At 45.0% G+C, this 20,052-nt stretch overlaps 2 protein-coding genes across 2 annotated transcripts in view; both read right to left on the minus strand.

Annotated features, from left to right (window-relative positions):
• The window catches only part of smc3 (structural maintenance of chromosomes 3), a 20,262-nt gene extending 10,202 nt beyond the window's left edge, over window positions 1–10,060 (minus strand). The window contains exons 1-15 of the mRNA XM_076985009.1: window positions 9,876–10,060; window positions 8,944–9,019; window positions 8,670–8,708; window positions 8,301–8,368; window positions 7,459–7,530; window positions 7,052–7,131; window positions 6,860–6,938; window positions 6,475–6,592; window positions 5,687–5,862; window positions 5,057–5,137; window positions 4,706–4,870; window positions 968–1,089; window positions 642–855; window positions 292–395; window positions 69–168 (exon numbers count right to left, since the gene is read on the minus strand). Coding sequence (XP_076841124.1) covers window positions 69–168; window positions 292–395; window positions 642–855; window positions 968–1,089; window positions 4,706–4,870; window positions 5,057–5,137; window positions 5,687–5,862; window positions 6,475–6,592; window positions 6,860–6,938; window positions 7,052–7,131; window positions 7,459–7,530; window positions 8,301–8,368; window positions 8,670–8,708; window positions 8,944–9,019; window positions 9,876–9,890 — 1,509 coding nt within the window. The 5' untranslated portion in view covers window positions 9,891–10,060. The remainder of the gene's footprint in view (window positions 1–68; window positions 169–291; window positions 396–641; window positions 856–967; window positions 1,090–4,705; window positions 4,871–5,056; window positions 5,138–5,686; window positions 5,863–6,474; window positions 6,593–6,859; window positions 6,939–7,051; window positions 7,132–7,458; window positions 7,531–8,300; window positions 8,369–8,669; window positions 8,709–8,943; window positions 9,020–9,875) is intronic.
• Window positions 10,061–11,115: 1,055 nt separating this feature from the next.
• Window positions 11,116–15,664, minus strand: dusp5 (dual specificity phosphatase 5). Its single transcript, XM_076985071.1, has 4 exons — window positions 15,172–15,664; window positions 14,097–14,227; window positions 13,391–13,610; window positions 11,116–11,917 (listed from the first exon to the last, which is right to left on the minus strand). Exons 1-4 carry the CDS (start codon window positions 15,533–15,535, stop codon window positions 11,493–11,495), a joined length of 1,140 nt encoding a protein of 379 aa, XP_076841186.1. The 5' UTR covers window positions 15,536–15,664; the 3' UTR covers window positions 11,116–11,492.
• Between the last annotated feature and the right edge of the window lie 4,388 nt (window positions 15,665–20,052).

Genomic DNA, 20,052 nt, shown 5'->3' on the forward strand with positions numbered 1-20,052 from the left:
GATGATGACTCCAGTGACAACTATGGAGACGACGGTTTAAAATACACAGACGCAGGTGCGTGTATTACCTTCCCGGTGGCCGCACGTAGTAACTGTTGCTTCTTCTCCAGGTCTTCTCTCTTGGCTGCGAGGGCCTGCTGCTCTGCGTTCTCTTCCCTCCAGAGATAGCTGCGCACGCACACACACACACAGAGATCAGCCTAGCCATGACTCCTCTGCTTGTTTCCTGGGGGTGTCTCCATGTATCTTCATGTATCTTCTCGTGCTCTGGGGTGTTATGGAGGCACTCACTTCCTCTCACTCTGCAGCTCATCCTTCCGGTTCTTCACCTCGTAATATTTCTTGTCCAGCTCCTCCACGCGCGTCTTCACCTCGTTCAGGTCCTGGTCCAGTTTCTGCAGACAAGCAGCACACAGATGATCCAGCTGTACCGGGCAGGGGCCCAGCTCAGCTCAACAAGGGTGGCTCGGTTCTGAGAGATCTCTGCGGTCAAACTGTCGTGTATTCAACTGAACCAGAAGGCAGATTAAAGGTGATGACCCTAATAATAGAGTAGTTCTCACTCAACAAAGCATCAACATCACTACACACACACACACACACACACACACACACGACCCCGTGGGTGTCCTGCCACCTACGTTGTACTGCTCCAGGTTCCTCTCCTTGTTGGCCTCTGTGTCCTCCAGGTCTTTGTGGATGGCGTTGATCTGTCTCTTCTTGTCGTTGATGGCCTGGTCCAGGGACTTCAGCTCCTTCTTGATCCACTTGTCCCTCTCTTCCTTGGAGGTGAACTGGCTGCCGCGGCCCTGCTTGGCGTACAGGTCCGTGCGCTCCTGCGTGGCCTGGGCCAGCCTGGGGGGCCGCAGGGCAGACACAGCAGAGAGAGGGGGGGGGTTAATCGTTCCTCCGTCAGGGTGGGTTCTCCACCAGGGGGCGTGGTTAACGGTGGGGGGAGGGGCTTCACCTGGCGATGCCTTTCTCCTCCTTCTCCTTCACCGTGTTGAACTTGGGCTCAGTCTCCTGCAGCTCCTTCTGTTTCTCCTCGATCTTCTCCAACAGTTTCTGTCTCTCTTTCAGCAGCCGTTTCTACGGAGCGGGGCAAGAGACTTTTCATTAAACATTTCAAAGTGAGTTTAAAGAAGTGTTGGCTTTTGAAGAGCTACCTAAATAGCATCAAACACACAGCCATTTGTGCATGAGCTATGGAGGACACCAGCGGCTTTACACACACACACACACACGTGGGACTAATCCTGCACTGAGCCAGGATAAGATAAGGGAGGCTTGACCAGTGTGTGTATTTCACACATACAGGCAGATAGTCAAGCTGTGTGTTTGGACTACAGCCCACTGCAGTCAGTGTGAGAGAGCGTGTGTGTGTGTGTGTGTGTATGTGTGTGTGCACGCGTGTAGTCTGTGACGCAGGCGGAAACACTGTGGTCCCTCTGTTCAGTGTTGCCTGCCAGCACACCCCACAGACAATGTGCTGTATAACACAGCTTCACCCCAACAAACGTGCAACAAGAGGATAACCAACATCACACACACGCACACGCACACGCACACGCACGCACGCGCACACGCACACACACACACGGGTAGCTCGTAAACCCCTGCACATGTTTACAAACACACCATCAGAAGATTTTAGACACACAACACATTACAGAACATTTAAGTGACTTATGTAGTTTTTGTCTTTCTGTTTGTAAAACGGTTTCAAATTCATCTTGGATAGTGCTGAATAGGGTTGCAACGGTAACCGGTTTCATGGTATACCACGGTATTAAAATGTACGGTTATCATACCGTGTACGTTTGCTTATTACCGGTAAAAAGCAAGCCAGCGGAGAAACTGACCCGCGCATGCGCAACTCCGCTCCGGTTCAGCTACTCATCACACAGCGGTGAGAATGACAGAAAGTGCATCAGACTTAACCATTTTTTTAACAAAAAAAAAAAGGCTAAACTAAAATCAGCGGCGAAAATGTCGTAATTGCGGTGGCTCCGCCCGTGCGCGAGGGTCTCGCGCCCTGTCGATGCGCAAGGTCGTGCACCTCTCGAATTTTGTAACTTTGCGCGCACCACGCTTCAGCGCAATGAACAAAGTCATGTTTGCAGGGTGCATACACCTTTTCAAGGTGGAATTCAAGCATTTGTACGTCACTTTCAAGGTCCATTTCAATGTTTCCCAGCATGTTAAACTTAATTAAGTGAAATATTTATACATATAATCGAAATGATTCGAAATAATCCGCTTTTTTATCACATTATTTAATGGTTGTTTATTTTCAAAACGCCCAATCTTAACGTCTTCACGTTCTCTCATGTTTCGTCCTGGAATTACAAGAACGTAAAACAAGAGAACTGTTCAGTCAGACATTTGTTGTGAAACCAAGCAGTTACAATTTCAAGCATTTTCAAGTACTTTAGCCTAAATTCCAGCACTTTTGAAACCTGGAACACAAAGCAACATTAATTTTCGTCAGGTAAATGTTCATTCCCGTTTCTGAGGCGTGTTTCTTTATACTACCACATATTGTTTCGGACAACACTGCAAAGAATGTGATGTGCCAAGTCTGAACGATTCCGCCGTTCGCTGAGGTTCGTGCGAGGTGGGCAGAGTTGCGCGCTACGTTCACTAGTGAAAGTATACACCTAGCTTTTTAAGGTCCTTGCTTTCACTGGATGTGAAAGACGCCATTAATTTACATGCGTTCATTTTCAAATTCTGACATGCCTGTTTTTCATGTTAAAACCAGACTCGGTGTGAAAGCCTTAATATAGAAATTTCTATTGTGAGAATCATGTCAGAAAAAAATCCTCTCTTTCTGCAGTATCTGGATTTATATTCCAACTTGGCAGTAAAGCGGACGTTTACAACAGTTGTTGATCAGACACTGACCCAGGCTCAGTTTATCAGATATTAAATAATTTAAACTTAAATAATTGTACTGAAATCCATGATTTAGGTTTCTCAAATTTTGCAGTATTTATATAAACAGGTGTACAGCTTATTTTTTTTTAAATGAGACATTTTGTATACAATAGTTCCTGGTTTCTTCAATAAATGGTTCTAGAGGTGACCTGCAATATTCGCTGATTCGACTATAGTCGACTATACCCCCTAGTCGACTATGAACGTCATAGTCGAATGTACCATTCTAACTGCATGGGGGTGCCTAAGGATGCAGCTAAGCATTGTCTTTGTTTTCATTACATATGGCCTTTTGTCAAATAAAATCATCCTAATTTCTGTTAATAAATATTTTTTAATGATTTTTGCGCATTAACAATAGGCCTCTTCCTTACTACACATTAATAAATCACACCCTGCTGTTGCACAATCCAAACGAGCGGAGCTGAACACGCTACAGAATACGCGCAGCATCTGCCGATATTATAATGGCTACTAAAAAACTTCAAAAGTACTTTGAAAAACAAAGATGAATCAAACAAATTAAAGTGCAAGTCATGTCATCAACGTCTTTCATTTCGCACGACAACAACCAACATGGCATTTAAAACGCGTCTCGTTGCGGTGCGTCTCGGCAAGTAGGCCTATAAACATTTTTTGTTGTCGTTTGCTTTTAAACCCCGTTACTTGAACCTTTCCTTGTATTTTTTTGCTGTTGTGTGGCAATTTTTTTATATTTTCAGGCAGGCATATTTTATTTAAAATATTTTTGACATTTTGCACAGTGCCTGTCTGACAGTTCGATATGCACAATGCGCACTGATGGCTAATGTTCTCTAACGTTTCATAAAAAAATAAATAAGTAAATAAATAAAAGCTGAATAAAGCCAACCTACCGTGTTTATTCATTTATCTGAGTGTTTTAGGTTTTTACTTTGAAGAGGAAAAAAGTCCTGAATGAGAACGGGATCCCGTTTAAGGTGCTCTAAATAAAAAAAATAAATAAATAAACCCGATTCGACTATTAGTCGACTAAAGGGAAAAGCTGAAGAATCAGATTCGACTATGAAAATCCTTAGTTGAATACACCCCTAAATGGTTCATTGAACAAAAGCAAAACTTTTGTTGTAATTTCTTTAAGGGTCAGTGTATCTTTTAATAATATATGTAAAAAAACTGTGATACCGTGATTTTCTGAGACGGTTATCATACCATGAAAATCTCATATCGTTGCAACCCTAGTGCTGAAGAATCTCCACATTCAAACCGACAGGTTAAAAGACACAAATGCAAGTGTTTTCCCAAAGGTAAAATGTTACTAAGATACTTATTTCTGGTCAGCTGGCAAGGCCACAGGAACCCATGGACTGATTCATAAAGAGGAGCTGGTTCATGCTGTAAGACATGCTAACGCAGGCCTGTAAAATGACAGCAGTAACCAGCCAATATTTCTGACACTGGCCACCTTACTAGGCTTTATATAACGCTGGCAACAGCCGGTTTATCCACAGTATGTCTCTCCTATACACAATCAACAAACAGAAGTTAGGGAGACAGAGATATGGATGGGTGTAGCCAATTTAGGTGGGTGTTCAGTCATTTAGCTAAGCAGCACAGGACAACATATCCCGAGATGCACATATGGCATAACTGCAGAGAAAAACACATTCTGCAATGGATGGCAGTAATGTACATGTGCGGGTGCACCGTGTGTGTGTGTGTGTGTGTGTGTGTGTGTGTGTGTGTGTGTGTGTGTGTGTGTGTGTGTGTGTGAGTGTGCGCTGACCCTCTGTTCGCTGTTTCCTGCCAGCTCGTCCTGCAGGTCTTTGGCTTTGAGCTCCAGTTTGGTTCTCTGCTTGATCTGCTCCTGCCGCTCGGCACTCAACTGTTCCTTCTCCTCCTTCATGGCGGAGATCCGCGCCTTCAGCTCCCGCACCACACGCTCCGTCTCCTACCGCCCGGGTGGAGGAGAGAGAGGGATGAGAGAGAGAGAGAGAGAGAGAGAGAGAGAGGGATGAGAGGGGAAGGAGATCTGGGGGCTACAGACACTACGCTGCGGACAGTAACGCTGGTGTAAGGCACGTGGACGTGCTCCAAGCATTGACACTTAGGTGCGCAGTGCTCAAATGAGTCTCACCTCCACTTTGTCTCGGGCGTCTTGCTGAGCGTCTCTTAGCTGCCTCGATTTGTCTCCGCACGTCTCTCTCTTAGTAGACAGCTAGTAGAAAAAAAAACCCTGTGTTTATTAACAGTTTTGTACATGCACGCGTTGTAACTGCATTGTGGAAAATCTATGAGTGTTGATATTTGCACTTTATTTCAGGGAGAAGTAACTTTCCTACACATTAGGTATCCAGGATCAGGAACACAAGTTTTTGCAACCCAAAATATATTTATAGGCTGTATTCTGTGCTAATGTTGACTAGTTTTATGCAGCCAGCGAGTATAATACTGTGAAATGACAAGGTGCAGCATGTTCAATATGTTCTGAAGCAGTGTGATTTAAAAAATATCTAAAACATAAACCTACTTGAGTTACTATATGCTAATGAGTACGAATCAGTCTTTTGGACAATGTTAGCATGTAGTCGTTAGCTTAATCCGTCATATCCGCTCATTTCAGACAGTGCTGCTGAGTTGTGTGTCCTCAGAGACATCAGCTCGGGGGTGACGTTTACAACCAGGCATCTCTCCTACACGGACAACCAGCTTATTTCTTGCACGAGACCTTGGAACGGGGAACGGGGGGGAGACAGCGTGTGTTCACCTCGTCGAGTTTGGCCCGTGTCTCGTTGAGCTCCTGGTTGTAGATGGTGTATTCCAGGGCTCTCCTCATCTTGTCCCACTTCTGGTACTGTGCGAGCTCCTCCTTCTCGTCCTCCAGCGTGTGCAGACGCTCCTCGATGTACTTCAGCAGCTCGTTGATCTTCTCTCTCTTGCCCTCTGGAAACAACACACAGAAATGAACCTTACACAACATCTTATTCACCACCTACATACCTCATTCAATAGAAGCTCACACACCTGCCTCATTTAACAGAACCCCCCCCCACACACACACACACACACACACACACACACACACACACACACACAGGTACACACTGCTCACTCAAAACACTTTTAGAAAGTGACTAACAGATCGACAGAATCACAACAGACAACGGACATGCCTGTACTCGTAGGTCATCGAGCGTAATTACTGCATGAGGATGAAGCACTGTGGTGCAGCTGGTAAAGGAGGATAAAACCCAACAAACATAAAGGAGAGGAATTCTGGCAGGAGAGGGGGCAACCCACACCTCCTACTGCAGGACACACCTAGGTGAATACTACAAGCATGTCATCTCTATACTAGATCAGTAATGAATAATAACTCGGTAATTGATGGTAATGACGCTGAATGCAAAAGAACCCGAGAGCACGTCAGCGTGAATAACATCGGGGCTGCGATTAGGTGACGGGACTGTGTGAGTGGGGGCCGCAGACGCCTAGATGCGGGTTAAAGGGGGGGTGGGTGAAGGGTGGTGGTGGGTGGTGCTGTGGGGCCAGCACCTGTCTCCTTCATCAGGGAGATGCTCTCCTCCTTGCGCTCGTCGTAAACCCTGGTGCCCGCCACCTCCCTCAGGAGCTTCAGCCGCTGGGAGTCCGGGGCCGTCGCCATCTGGTTGATCTGCTCACGCAAACGCACGTGGCGTTAACGCCATCATGGAAGAACTCACAATACACCACACGAGTAAAGGCGAAGTTACAGTGGTTAACAGAAATGTTCAGACTCTTCAATCCAGGTTATCGTGAATTTCCCATCAGTGATGGAAAACCCACACCAAGTTCTCAGCAGTTCTAACAAAAATTCACAGGGGAACCTTCATTAGCTGTCGGTTCACCCCAGCGGTACGATTTAAACTAATCAGCGGTGTCTTTTGAGACGCTCCCTTACCTTTCCCTGCTTCACGATGTAGTAGGGGTTACTGCGCGAGAAACCTGCACTCTCCAGCAAGTTCATCACGTCGTTCTTACTGCAACACACGAGCCCATTTTTGTTCTCAAGTTTGCATTCGTCAGTCCCAGCTCTCTCTCCACATCTCAGGCACAAAGAAACACTTAAATGAGTGGAAGCAGAGGTACTTACGTCACCATTTTCTTGTCGAGGAAATACTGGTCCTTTTTTGCTCCGATGACACGTCGCAGGGACACCTCCTCTTTGTCAATCTGATGAGAATAAAGTTCTGTTGATCTACCAGTACAATATTACCATTTCACATTATAAACCCCAGTACAACCTAACCCATATTACTAGAACTTAAAAATAGCTTCTTTAGAGTATAACAATGTGAACGTAGATTCTTGAAAGCTTTATTCAATTAATGCTTTGAATTTATACAACTGATGATCAAAATGAGTAACCGATCTAGTGTGCTTGTTGATGAGACTCGGGGAGATATACATTTAACATGGTGGCAGTCGTAGCATCTACTACCACATCACAGCTAGGCAACATGAAACAACAAAGATTACTGGTGAGGGGCTTTTTTTTACCGGCAATCTGTTGTCCGAGTTGTCGAATATGATTTCCACAAAAGCCGAAATGACGCGGGGACCGGTGCCTTCCTGCGGACGGAAAGGGGACAGACCCATTACGTCAAACCAGACTCTATAAATACAGGCCGCGGACTAAATTAAATAATAATAATAATGCAACACAAAACTCCCGCCGCCTCTGGGGCAGGCGTGCCACATGGCCCGGTGGAGGGTTTTGTGCCGGGGACGACGAGTGACGCATTTATTTCTATATATATATATTTAGGAGTGGGAAGGGACACATGTGCAGAGGGTAAATGCATAATTCATACAGGAGAACAAAGACACGGCTGTGATAGGCTGGCGTTACGGTTACGTCGGCAGTGGGCACGCAAAGCGCAAGACAGAGACGACGGCGACCGAAGCCCTGTGAAGCGGGTGAGGACCTCGCTCTACGATGGGACGCCAGTGGCTGTCTATTCTGGGGCTTGACCTGCCACTTTTTGAAGTAATATTCCGAATATAATGCAAAATTACTTCTAATAATTCTACTTAACTCCAAACTATACTGCATTTTACTAACTGTTGTAGTCTACAACCTCTATTCCACTACTGCTTAATTATAAGTTATTACATATTACAAAATGACCCAATAACTTTGAGTCCTTGAGAACTGTGAGTATTTTAATGCATTTTCCAAAAACTACCAAACTAAGTTCACATGCTCAACTGCTATGGAAAGCCACATCGCCCAATCAAGCATTTGATGTTTTTTTTTTAATGCTACAGAACGCATACGGTTTGTGGCACAGATGATGAGAGGGTGTGTGAGCAGGAGGGTGAGCAGCACTGTGACTCACGTGAAGCAGGGCCAGGCGCTGCTCCGGCCGCAGGTGACTGAACTCATCGCTCAGCACAAACTGGATGGCTGCGAACACACAAAAAAAAAAAACAGACCATGGCGGACACGAAAGGCCCGTTTCACTGTGAGACGTGGACAAACAAAAGAAATCGCACAGCCCAGGGTTCCATCACGTCTACATTCTGGGAGTGTGGACAGACCCACAATCAAGGATGGTTCATTTGTATTTTTTAAATCATGGTCATCTGGTCCAAAAGCACTGACGCCAGTTTTGGGTGTTTTTTTGGTCACAAAATATTATAAGCATATATTATAAATACTGCGGCTCTGTTGATCAACAACCACAACAGTAGATCACAGGACATACCATAAAAGAAGTTACTCTTGCCGGATCCATTTCTTCCCACTGCAAGAAACAACATCGTACAGCGTGAGCTATGAGAAACTGCAGTATCTTTTTTCTGTGTGATCGCGTGGACCTACTGCACCAAAATGATCTAAAGGACATGATGTGTGTCCAAGCATAAGTAATTCAAGTAATTGTTTGTCATGAATTCAGTCCCCATAATCTGAACAATGTAATGCAAGCTCTGTAATATTCAAGACACTGAGAGCTTTGACAACTCCGACATGCCACTCACCAATAACATTGTGTTTGGGGCTGAAGGGGTCGACCACAGTCTGGTCCCTGTAACTGCGGAAACCCTGGATGATGACCTGGCAATGATTTGTTAGAAAGGTATTACATTTCATCACATTTTAACATCCCTGCATTTTAACAGGCGTTCCTTCATAAACCAAGATGTCCCATTACTTAGCTGGGTGAGCCAGTTGCATAAGAAGAGTCGACTACACATCTGCTGATCACTAGTTAACCTGTAAATCTAGGTAGGTTGCTAGATATTATGTGACCAATTGATTATCTAGCGAGCGACCATCAATATGTTAGACACCCAGCTAGCCAGGCAATGTATTAACAGTACAGATAACGGAGAACGAGTCGCCATACACATAACGTTTACATGCCATTCAACTAGCTGTAACTTTACACCACCTGGGTATTTTACCTCAAGAATGAAGAGTATTTAAACGGTTAACCAGTTAGCATCCCACAATAGTGACCAGGACTTCACACACACACGCCGCTAGCGCACAAGCCTCGCGCGTTAGCCACACGTCCGTCAACGCTAATGACAGCTAGTCGGTCAGGCAGCGTTAGCCTAGCTAGCTAGCTCGGACCTTTTAATTACCCCAATTAAAATCACCAAAAATAAACTTATTTCAATAAGAACCAGGGCTAGCTAGACCACGCTAGCACTACAGTGGATGCTGGCCTGCTAATCAGCTATGTTAGCTAACTTAGCTGTAATGCTACTTAGCCATGTTAGCTAGTTAGCTGTAATGCTACTTAGCCATGTTAGCTAGTTAGCCGTAATGCTACTTAGCCATGTTAGCTAGTTAGCCGTAATGCTACTTAGCAATGTTAGCTAGTTAGCTGTAATGCTACTTAGCCATGTTAGCTAGTTAGCTGCAAACTTGCGCCTTGAGACTGTTAGCAACTCATTCACCTTACCTGTTTAATGTACATGTTTGCCTCTCCAGAAATCCTCTGCAAATATCCACCGAAAGGTTAAACGCCCCCCTCCTCCACGAAGAGAAGAAGGGTACGGGATTAAAAACACGTAGGCAATAATAAGTGCGGATTCTTAACATGAAAACAAAAAATTCTTTTCCAGCCTTCACGAAAAAGAAATAACAAGGAAAATGGCGGCGGGGGCGGGACACAATGGACGAACTTACTTGAGTAAATGGGGGGGAACTGTGGTATTGTCAGTAATTTTGTATAGTTTGATCTATTGTAAACGTACTAGAACTATATCGTACTAAAATGTAACGCATTTTTATTTAGCTAGTTTCGAAAAGACATAAATATTCAGTTCAGGTTAAATGTATTTCAGTTTTTTTTTTTTGTATCCCTATTTCAGAATGTTGGTGTGATCCTCACTGTCTCCAACTTGGGCGCCAATATGAGAGGAATTTTTACTGGATGTGTATAAGTGAAGCGCTTACGACGGTAGTTGTAGCTTGATTTCTGTGTTCCTGTCCGTCACGGTGATAACTTAGTATTGTATATTTTTTATGGTTTAATTGCTACAATCTCTTTAAAGAAATGTACCAATATGTGAATTCCACCTACATGAATTTACATTGTAATATAGTTATATATATTATATTATATATAATATATAAATATTACAATAATTGTGTACCAAAGTGAACAAAATAGCAAAATTTCCATTATCTAGCCACAATATTAAATCATACGAACCTTTTTGCGATGCAGAAAGTTAGATCGTATTTTACTCTCTTCAGTAGCTAACCTACTCTCCAGGGTGAAGGTCACAGCAGGCGTCACTATTGCATCTTGGTGATTTTGAGTTAACTTGCAAGCTTACTTTCATATGCATAACATGTGAACATTACGTTTATACCTTATAGGTTTATAAAATAAGCCATGGAGACAATAACGATTTCTAGGTAATGGTACAAAAATGGTGGATTGGATAAAATATTTGAAAGTTAGCCTATTTAGATGTTTGATTATTTCCTTTGCATTTTCTATAATATAATTTGTTATTTAAATCTAAGTAAAATTGTAAATATGATTTTGGAATTAACAATCGTTTTAACAGATGTATATGTCTCATGCACAAATGTGCACTATGATGAGAATCAGAATACTTTATTGATCCCCGAGAGGAAATAGCAGATTTTGATGTGGGTATAAGAGAAAAACACCAACAAATACTTGCTATTTTTAAAAAACGTTTATTAGCAGATCTACACTTCATAAAAAAGGAAACAATAAAAAACAATCAATAATTTAATTTGAAATGCCTCACTGGGCGATGTGAACAGACAGATATCACACGCTTAAACTAAGGCTTGTATTGCAGTGTTCTCGCTGTTTGGTGCGACTCTTTCTAAGGCAAACAACATCAACGAAAAAGAATGCTTCTTAAACTGGATTCAAATACTGTCATGACACCACAACCAAAGTCTTTTTTTTTCTCCATTCTCCTTCTTTTCTGCTGTGTCCTTGCCTGTCCCGCTTGTCTTCATTTTTATTTTTAATTTTTTTCTTTGTCTTTCAAGTAGTTGGAGGACACGGGTAGCCGTTACGGCCCCACTAAGGCAGAGCAGTGATGGGACTGAGTGTGAAGGGGTGCGCCGGCGCTTGCATGGGGCTCGGCGACACGAAGGAGGTAGGGAAGGTGAACACGGAGGACTCGTAGCCCTGGTCGACGGCGAACCTGCCACCGCCGCCCTCGCCGCCCGCCTCGCCTCGGCCGTCGTCCCCCGCGTCGGGGAAGCAGGCGCCGCCCTGCTGGCACGGGGGTGTGGACGAGAGGACCTCCGCCTCGAACTGGAGCAGCTGGCCCATGAAGCTGAAGTTGGGCGAGACGACGGCGCGGCAGCGTCGCACGGCGTCGAAGGCCTCCTCCAGACGCAGCCGCCGGGTCTTCATGAGGTAGGCCATGCAGATGGTGGGCGAGCGCGAGATTCCCGCCTCACAGTGCACCAGCACCTTCCCGCCCTCACGTCTGACCTCGTCTGGAAGGAGAGAAACGTGAAGTGTTTTAGAAAACAACGTTCCCGTAAATAGCATCCCTGAGACAGGTTTCTCAACAGTGATCAACTCCATGAACCAATAATGAGGGTGTTTGACGAGACACTTGCTCAACTGTCTCGACATTTCCCTGAAACTCATCCGTCATTGAAAACGACGACATAGAGCGTGAAAAAACAGGGCTAACAACCGCAACACCTGTCATGTCCTCATAAAGACCCTTAAGGAAAATATTTCAACGGGCTTTTTAAAGCCTGTTTGTCTGGGAGAGGAGATCAGTAGCACTGGTGTTTCACTGTTCTCCTTGGCCTACTTAAGTAAATCCTCTCTGTGGTACACCGTAAATGTTTGCGGTTCGTACATCTTTTTCTCAGTTTGGTGCCCCTAACTCTGTATAGTTCAATGTCAGATATTTTTATTCCATGTGTCTCAAACTGTAGTGGATTATTTATGGATTTACTCAGAAAATCATAGCCAGTTCCATTACAGTAAAAGAAACAAACATACAGTCATTCACACGCACACATTACAGGCTTGGTGAGCATTAAGAGTGTGATCCATTCACCTCAGACAGGAGAGAGAGAGAGAGAGAGAGAGAGAGAGAAAGAGAGAGAGAAAGAGAGAGAGAGAGAGAGAGAGAGGGAGGAGTATTCTTATCATCCAAACAAAACCTGTTCCATTTAATCTTTCCAAACCCATTAGACCATGTGCAGTGGGGACTGAGTTCATAGGGGTCACAATACCCATAACAAACTAATGCATGTAAATAATAACCGACGCTTATAGTCTCGTTCCTCCAAAACACACAGACGGACTGTTCTTACTGAAGAACACTTTAGAAACAAAGAGTGCTAACGGGCAATCAGGTAGAAACTCAAGACATGGCCGATCCTGAATGGCAGATTCCAGCTGGAAGCCATTTCACCTGAAGTAGTAGGGGTCATGCGAGTGCTTTTTAGTCTAAAAATAGCCTGGAAAACATCTTTACCTTAGTGTTTATCCAATTGCTGTTTATGTTTTTGTTAGAAATATGACTCACACACCCCTCAGGTGATTCCATAAACACTCGTACCACAGCAACAACTGTCAACAGCCACTTAGGCTTCTAAGGACGCGCCTGTCACGCCCAACTCATCATACACGGGCACACAATCTAACACGCGCGCGCACACTCGCGCGCACCAGATGCCCGGGCCTGCCACGAGCAGCTACTCGTCCCATGACACACCGGTCACACCCGTCCTATATTAATCGTGACTCAAGCCAACACGCCTTGGTTTTTCCCTTTATCATTTCCACCGTTTTACGTGTATTCTAGGCTTGTTTCAGTCAGCAAATGTAAAAGCTTAAACTAAAACTCTTATAGTTTACACACACACCTAGGCTATTAATTGATAGTGTTTATAAACTGGAGGAATGGAAGTAAAACGCCATGGACAGGTGTGTGGGGCACTTACCGATGAAGTCTATGGCCTCCTGAAAGTGAGAACTGATGTCAGCAGTGTGGCTGTCTTCCACCGGGATCCATTTATAGCGGTACTGTCCTTTAGCGGGTTTCGAGTCCCTGCGGGACACGTTGAGAAGCGCTGTGATGTGAAGATCGCTGAGATGTTCCTCTCTACAGGCGTGATAGGCGCTGCCCAAACACAAGAACGGTAGCAGCTCCACCGGTTTGCCCTGCAGACAAACACGGCATATAAACCGTCAGGTGAATAATGTTCAGTGTAACCTAACCAGCAGTAAGTGCTTCGAGGCCGAAAATGTTAACGATCTGATCGTTATATATAGGCTAGCCTACATGTATAATATAATAACCAGTGGCGGATTTAGCAATTTGGGGGCTCAAGGCGAATTTAGCTAGGGGGCCCATCAACATTAATATGCGAGAAATAAGTCAGCTAATCAGGGGGCCCCTTACAGTGGGTTGCAGTGGGAGGGGCCCAAGGCAGTTGCCTAGCCACGCCTCTATGCAAAACCGCCTCTGATAATAACAACAATATTTCAGGTCGCAGATAAAGGGACCCCTGATGTCTGCTGGGAACATTTGAAATAAAGTGTGACTTTATTCCCCCCCCCCCCCCCCCCAATAATAAAGAGGAAGCGGGTTCGAATGGAACAGGGTTGGAATGCGGAAGTGGGCGTGGCGGTTCTCTCGCTGCGCACCTGATCGTAATCGGGCTTCTGGCGCGCGCTCGGTCTCTCGCAGCTGTGCTCCGTGTCGGCCGCGCTGGGCTGCGTCGGCTTGGATTCAGTGCAAAGTTCAGGGTAGTGGGAATGGAAGTTCTCATAGCCCCCTGTGAACACAAGACGACGTGGTTAAAACGTGCATCTGCTTTCAAGGATTGTTGAGTCGTCTTCTCTTTTTTTTTCCAAGAATATTTTAGTCATTATTTGGGTAACCTTATCTGGGAGTCACATAGCCCTAGACTGTGGAGCGGAGGGGGGGGGCCCATGGCACTGTTCCTTAATTCCGTCTCAAAGTTAATTTGACACAGAGCAGAATCCCAAGGTGATATTAACACCAAGTGTTGAATTAAATTACAGCACTTGTCGGTGACCTAACGGTAGGTGTTATTTCAACACCGGGGGTTTTGCTGGCAACGTCTGGGGACTACATGGTCATGAAATTCCTAGGTTAATCCACAAACTGCCCTTTGCATCGACACCCCACCCCCGCCGCACAAACAAACATTTGGGTTTAAATAAACTGCTGTCAGCGGTCAGGCTAATATCTGCCACTCCAGTGTCCAGCTCCTCGCCTTCTGACTCATCCGTCCTTTGACGCACACTCAATCTTTTTCCAGGACCTAAAAAATGCATGGCTCACATGGGAGACTTATACGAGACACGACTGTGACTGGGGCTGAGAAATTGTAAAAATTAATATATATATATATATATATATAGAATATATATATAATTTCAAAGAACAAAGAACAGTACTTTAACAGTTCTCACGAAGCAACCCTGGATGTAAACAACTGACTTATCGGACCAATGTCAGTGGTCTAATTTATTGTGTAGACTTTGATTCGGAAATATGTTCTCTAAAATGCCAAAGATTTAATTATTTAGTGGATTATTCGTATTAATTTAATTTAGAATAGTCTAAATCGTGGACTAAAAAACTCTAACCTACCTAACAGCGGGCCACGCATCTGAACTTAACAAAAGTGATCACAGTAAAGAGTTGATCCTTGAATATACAATATAATGTCAGTATATAATGACAGCTCACCTTTTAGGAAGCAGATGTTGGCGGAGCTGGCTAGATGTGAGAGGCTGTTTATCACGATCTGAGCGATGCTGTCCTTTTTCAGCTTTTGAAAATGAGGGGTCCGGTCATCCAGAGCCACCACAGCCGAGATGCTGCCTTGACGAAGCCGAAACAAAGCCTTTTCGTCCGGTATCACGAACTGCAGCGGCACGGGACCGCCGCGGGACCTCCGGACCACCACGGAATTCAAGTTCACGTTGACCGAACCTCTTATGTTGGAGCTTGAGAAGGAAAAATAGGGTCGACAATCCACAATGAGACAGTTTCCACACTCCTTCCTAATGATCTTCTTCAGCCGACGACAGTCTATGCTTGCGACCTTCATGTTGCTTATCCACAGGCGTAAAGACCCGAACACTAATGAAGTGATTTCGGTTTCAGTTGGAGGTTTTAAGGCTGCCGAGTGCCGACTGAAGCTGCGGCGCTTAAGCCTACATTTCCTCCGAGGGGATTCCGTGGAATCAGTTTTATACGAACGGAACCTCCGGCTTCTGACGTCACGACCCAAATATGGACACCGACGAGGTTTCGTCCGAACCGGACCGCCCACACTAGTGTTGTCTGAGCTGAAACGACTGGCCTCTTTCTATGTTTTTACCGACTAGCTCTTGAAAACTGGCCGTTTTGACACACGCAGCCTATGGACTGGTATATTTATCATTCTGAAGGAGCTTAACGAAATTTCGTTTAAGGATTTCAACAGTATCTTCTTCACAACCCTCCCCGAAACTCCAGAGAACTTGACTGCAGGATTTGCATGCATAATTACGGAATAATACGTCAGTTCATGAATAATGAATCAATCAGTGGCAGCGCTGGAAGGAAGCTGATCAAACTGCGCTAAAGTTCATCTACGCCTCCCAAAAATGGCACATATCTTTCTGTTGTAACCCCTTGAAAAAAGGACTTTCGTAACAGTGGATAGCCCGAAGGTTACCTAATGCAGACTGAAACCTTTGGACGTGTAGGGGTACATACTATTAGCTCCAAACGGCAGTGAACCATTCATGTCATTCTACATTTAAGTAAAGAAAGTGTGTGCGTGTAACATGTAAATGCATTAGTGTTAAAGTGTGTGAACTTGCGTGTTTGCATATATATTTATATGCGGGAGCCAGTGTTAACGTGTGTGTGACGGAGAGTGAGCAAGTGAGAAAGAGTGTGTGTGTGTGTGTGTGTGTGTGTGTGTGTGTGTGTGTGTGTGTAACAGGAAGAGCAGGTTGTTAGTGGATTAGAGCAACAGGCAGTCGGCCATATGGCCTCAGTGTAATCTCTCTCCTGATGACATCACAGAGCTCTGGGGGTAACACAGACTCTCAAACTCTCACTGAGCACGCTCAGAACTGACCAACAAGCAAAATTAGAGCAATGGACTGCCTCTCATTATTCTAAATACAGATGATCCGTTCAGTGTGTTTGAGTAGATCCATGAAGGCTTTGCCTATTATCTCACGAGCTAAATCTGGTGGGTATTTTAGATTTGTGGGGTGGTGGTCTGTGTTTTCGGGTGGGATCAGTTAACGGATGCATTCCGATGTTTGGAAGTTTAGCAGGTCTGCATTAGCAGTGAAAGAATCACACAGAGATACAACAGTAGTCATATGACATTCATTGGAAGCTATTCTCTCACGCTACACTGTATACAGAACATGTAGCTCTTTGTGTGTGTGTGTGTGTGTGTGTGTGTGTGTACACTGAATTGATCTGCCCTCACAGAGGTTTGGTGCCATATTTAAGACTGGTCAGGATGAACAGGTGTAGGTGCCCATTCATGTGCACACCCATTAAAACAACAAGACTGGCGCTGTGCTCTCTGAAATACAGGGCAGGGCAGGGCTACATTTGGTTTCGATCAATGGTTGCCTTCAATTAGACTAAACAAACCCCTTGGGTGCCACTACAGACCTTTCGCTGGCCCCTTGTAACCCCTGATTCCTGGTGTAAGGTACACGCTGTAACCCATGGATCCTGTTTCTAACTACACCTCACAGGAACACTGCATCGTTTGCGTGCGAATCCCAAACAGAAGCTCTGGCTCAGAGAGACGTTTAAGAACTGAATCCCCACAGCAGAGGCACTTGAGAAGATCTAGACCATTGAAGCTAAACAGACGTGATTGGCTGCGGTGTCAGCAGACCTGACTTCCAGGTGTGAGGGAGGAAACGGCAGGAGCTCCAGACATTCTGCAAGTTCTGGACTTCCCCCTGTATATTGTACCCACAACGTTTTCTGCTGTGTTTCCCCCTGGTGTGTGTGTGTGTGTGTGTGTGTGTGTGTGTGTGTGTGTGTGTGTGTGTGTGTGTGTGTGTGTGTGTGTGTGTGTATAGAGGGACTTCCTGGAGCGAATGTAAAAGTTTAAAATAAAGAAACACACAATGGTGCCAGATGAGCTGTGTGCTGGTATCATGCATACAGGTGCTTCCTGGATTCCTGACAGAAATTCCGCACTCCTCAAAAACATTTCTTTACACACACACACACACACACACACCACCTCTCCACTTACACCACAGCTTATTCACCTAAACAGCTAAGATCACTTGAAACACTCCACGAGAACCACTTGAGGTTTAAATCCCAGCTGCGCTCGATGCCACCCGCGGCTGTGGTGTTGATGGTGGTGGCCCGGTCCCCCTGTCCCTCAGCACTGATCCAGTCCCCGGGTGGTCCACTGGTCAGCTGGTCAGCAGGTGGTGGGGTATTTCTCCACCGGTGTGTGTGTAGAGACACGTAGGCCGCGTTCCAGCCTCACTCGGAGCAGGTGCCATCGTCTGATTTCATTGGTCCGCGCACAAGATCACTGGAAGCTGATGAATCTTGTCTGCCAACTGGAAGATTTAGGGACCAGAACTTCAAAATGATTCCCATCAGAGATCAATAAAGTCTGTCTGTATATATACCTATCTGTAAATCCATCCATCCACCTAATCAGGACAGTGTAGCCAGTATTAGAAAACGATACAATATCTCATTGGCGTTCATACATACAGGTACCGTCATCCACACTGATAATTCACTAGTGTTAAGCAGGCAGGATATTACAGGATAACGTAAATAAATAAACAAAAAAATAAAAAATAAACATGGCAACATAAAGTGCGTCTGCAAGGGTCTGGCGGTCGGCAGCAGCGGTGGCCTGAGATGAGTCGCCGTGAACGACGGTTGAAAAAGGATGAGGGTGAGGTCAACCATGACGACTGCAGCCATGGCGATGAGAAGTGATGAATGATGGGAAGTGATGGAATGACATTGCTGTCTGGGAAGGCATGACACACTCATATCAACATGTAGATTAAAGTCATGCCCCCAAGAATAAAAATACAGCTGAATTAATTCATACAAACCAATATATCTTTCTCTCCCACTCTCTCTCTCTCTCTCTCTCTCCAAAGTCTCTATCTTACTCTCACTTTTTTTTTATAAAGTGGGAAGTAGATATCAGGCCTGTCTGTGCCATGAACACACACAAGTACGCATAAACAGATGCATACACATATGATTCATTATTATTAGTTGTAGTAGTAGTAGACGACTACACTTATATAACACCTTTCTCAGTACCCAGTGATGATATTAGAGCACAATTTTCAAACATTTGGATGATATTAGAGCACAGAAGTGTTTTCCAGCAGTGTCGTTCCAGTAACTGTAACAAATGTCTGGATGTCAGATGCCTGGAGACTATCAACATATTTCTGCTCATACAGAAACATCCAGAAAAGTTGAAGGTGTCAGAAGTTGTTTAAACAAACACAGTTATTCAGCCAGTGTATTTCCATGGTGTAGGCTGGTGTGTTTATGACAGTTATCTGAGATGAGCTGACTACGACAGAACACACACTCACACACACTCACACACACACACACACACACACACACCCCTGCACAGTAGGCCTTGAGTCACACCACCCATTCCTCTGAGTCTTTCAGTCTGTTTACTGATCATCCCTGTGTCACACTGCCACCACACACACACACACACACACATAAACCTTTTCTCATTTCTTGTGTGTGTGATTTGCATTCAAAGTGTCCTTTGCTTATTCCGTGTTCATTTTTGTGGACTATATCTGAGTGTAGTTATTGAGGTCAGGCTATCTTTGTTCAAAGCTTGAGTGTGTGTATTTGTGTATGTGTGTGTCTCAGTGCTGCTGTATTTAGAGAGAGGGAACTGATAAAGGACATACTGGTTGAGATGAGTAATCACAAGTCCCTCTGTCTCTCTCCCCCTCTCCTTGTCTCTCTCCCTTTCTTTCTACCAATCTCCTTCTCTCTGTCTCTCTCTCCCTCCTTCTCTAAAATGTCTAAATGTCTTTCTAATGGCCTTTTCAGTAGGCTGGCCGTATCGTTATACTTAAAGCAGCGCACACACATACACACACACACACGGGCCGACGGAGGCGAAGGGTATGATCTCAGGGCCTTCATCCGCCTGCACCTACCACAAACGTGAGCTCCCACAGTCTCCGCCTCCCCTCCAGCGTCCCGCGTCTGTGGTAGGTTCCGCGTTGACGACCTTCAGGACGTGTCAGGGCCTCCCGTGCGACCTTGTTCTTGGTTCCTCATTCTCAGAAAAGCTGGCGATTGGGTTTCAGCCCTTCCCCTTTCTGGCGATCTGTGGTGTGTGGAGGTGTGACAGACCGCCATTCTAACAGGTGACATTCACACAGTACTTTCCCACAAACTCTCTTCTAGTGTTCAGGGAAGTGCATTCTTAATACACCTTAGCACAGTTGGCCTGTCAGACATTTTGTTTTTGCGTTTTTCGTAACACGTAGGGAATTCAGGGGAAAACCGGAGCGGTTTGTCTCCTGAGGAACAAACACAACAGCAGGTTTAAAA

This window comes from Brachyhypopomus gauderio, unplaced genomic scaffold (assembly GCF_052324685.1).
Source record: "Brachyhypopomus gauderio isolate BG-103 unplaced genomic scaffold, BGAUD_0.2 sc37, whole genome shotgun sequence".
NCBI lineage: Eukaryota > Metazoa > Chordata > Actinopteri > Gymnotiformes > Hypopomidae > Brachyhypopomus > Brachyhypopomus gauderio.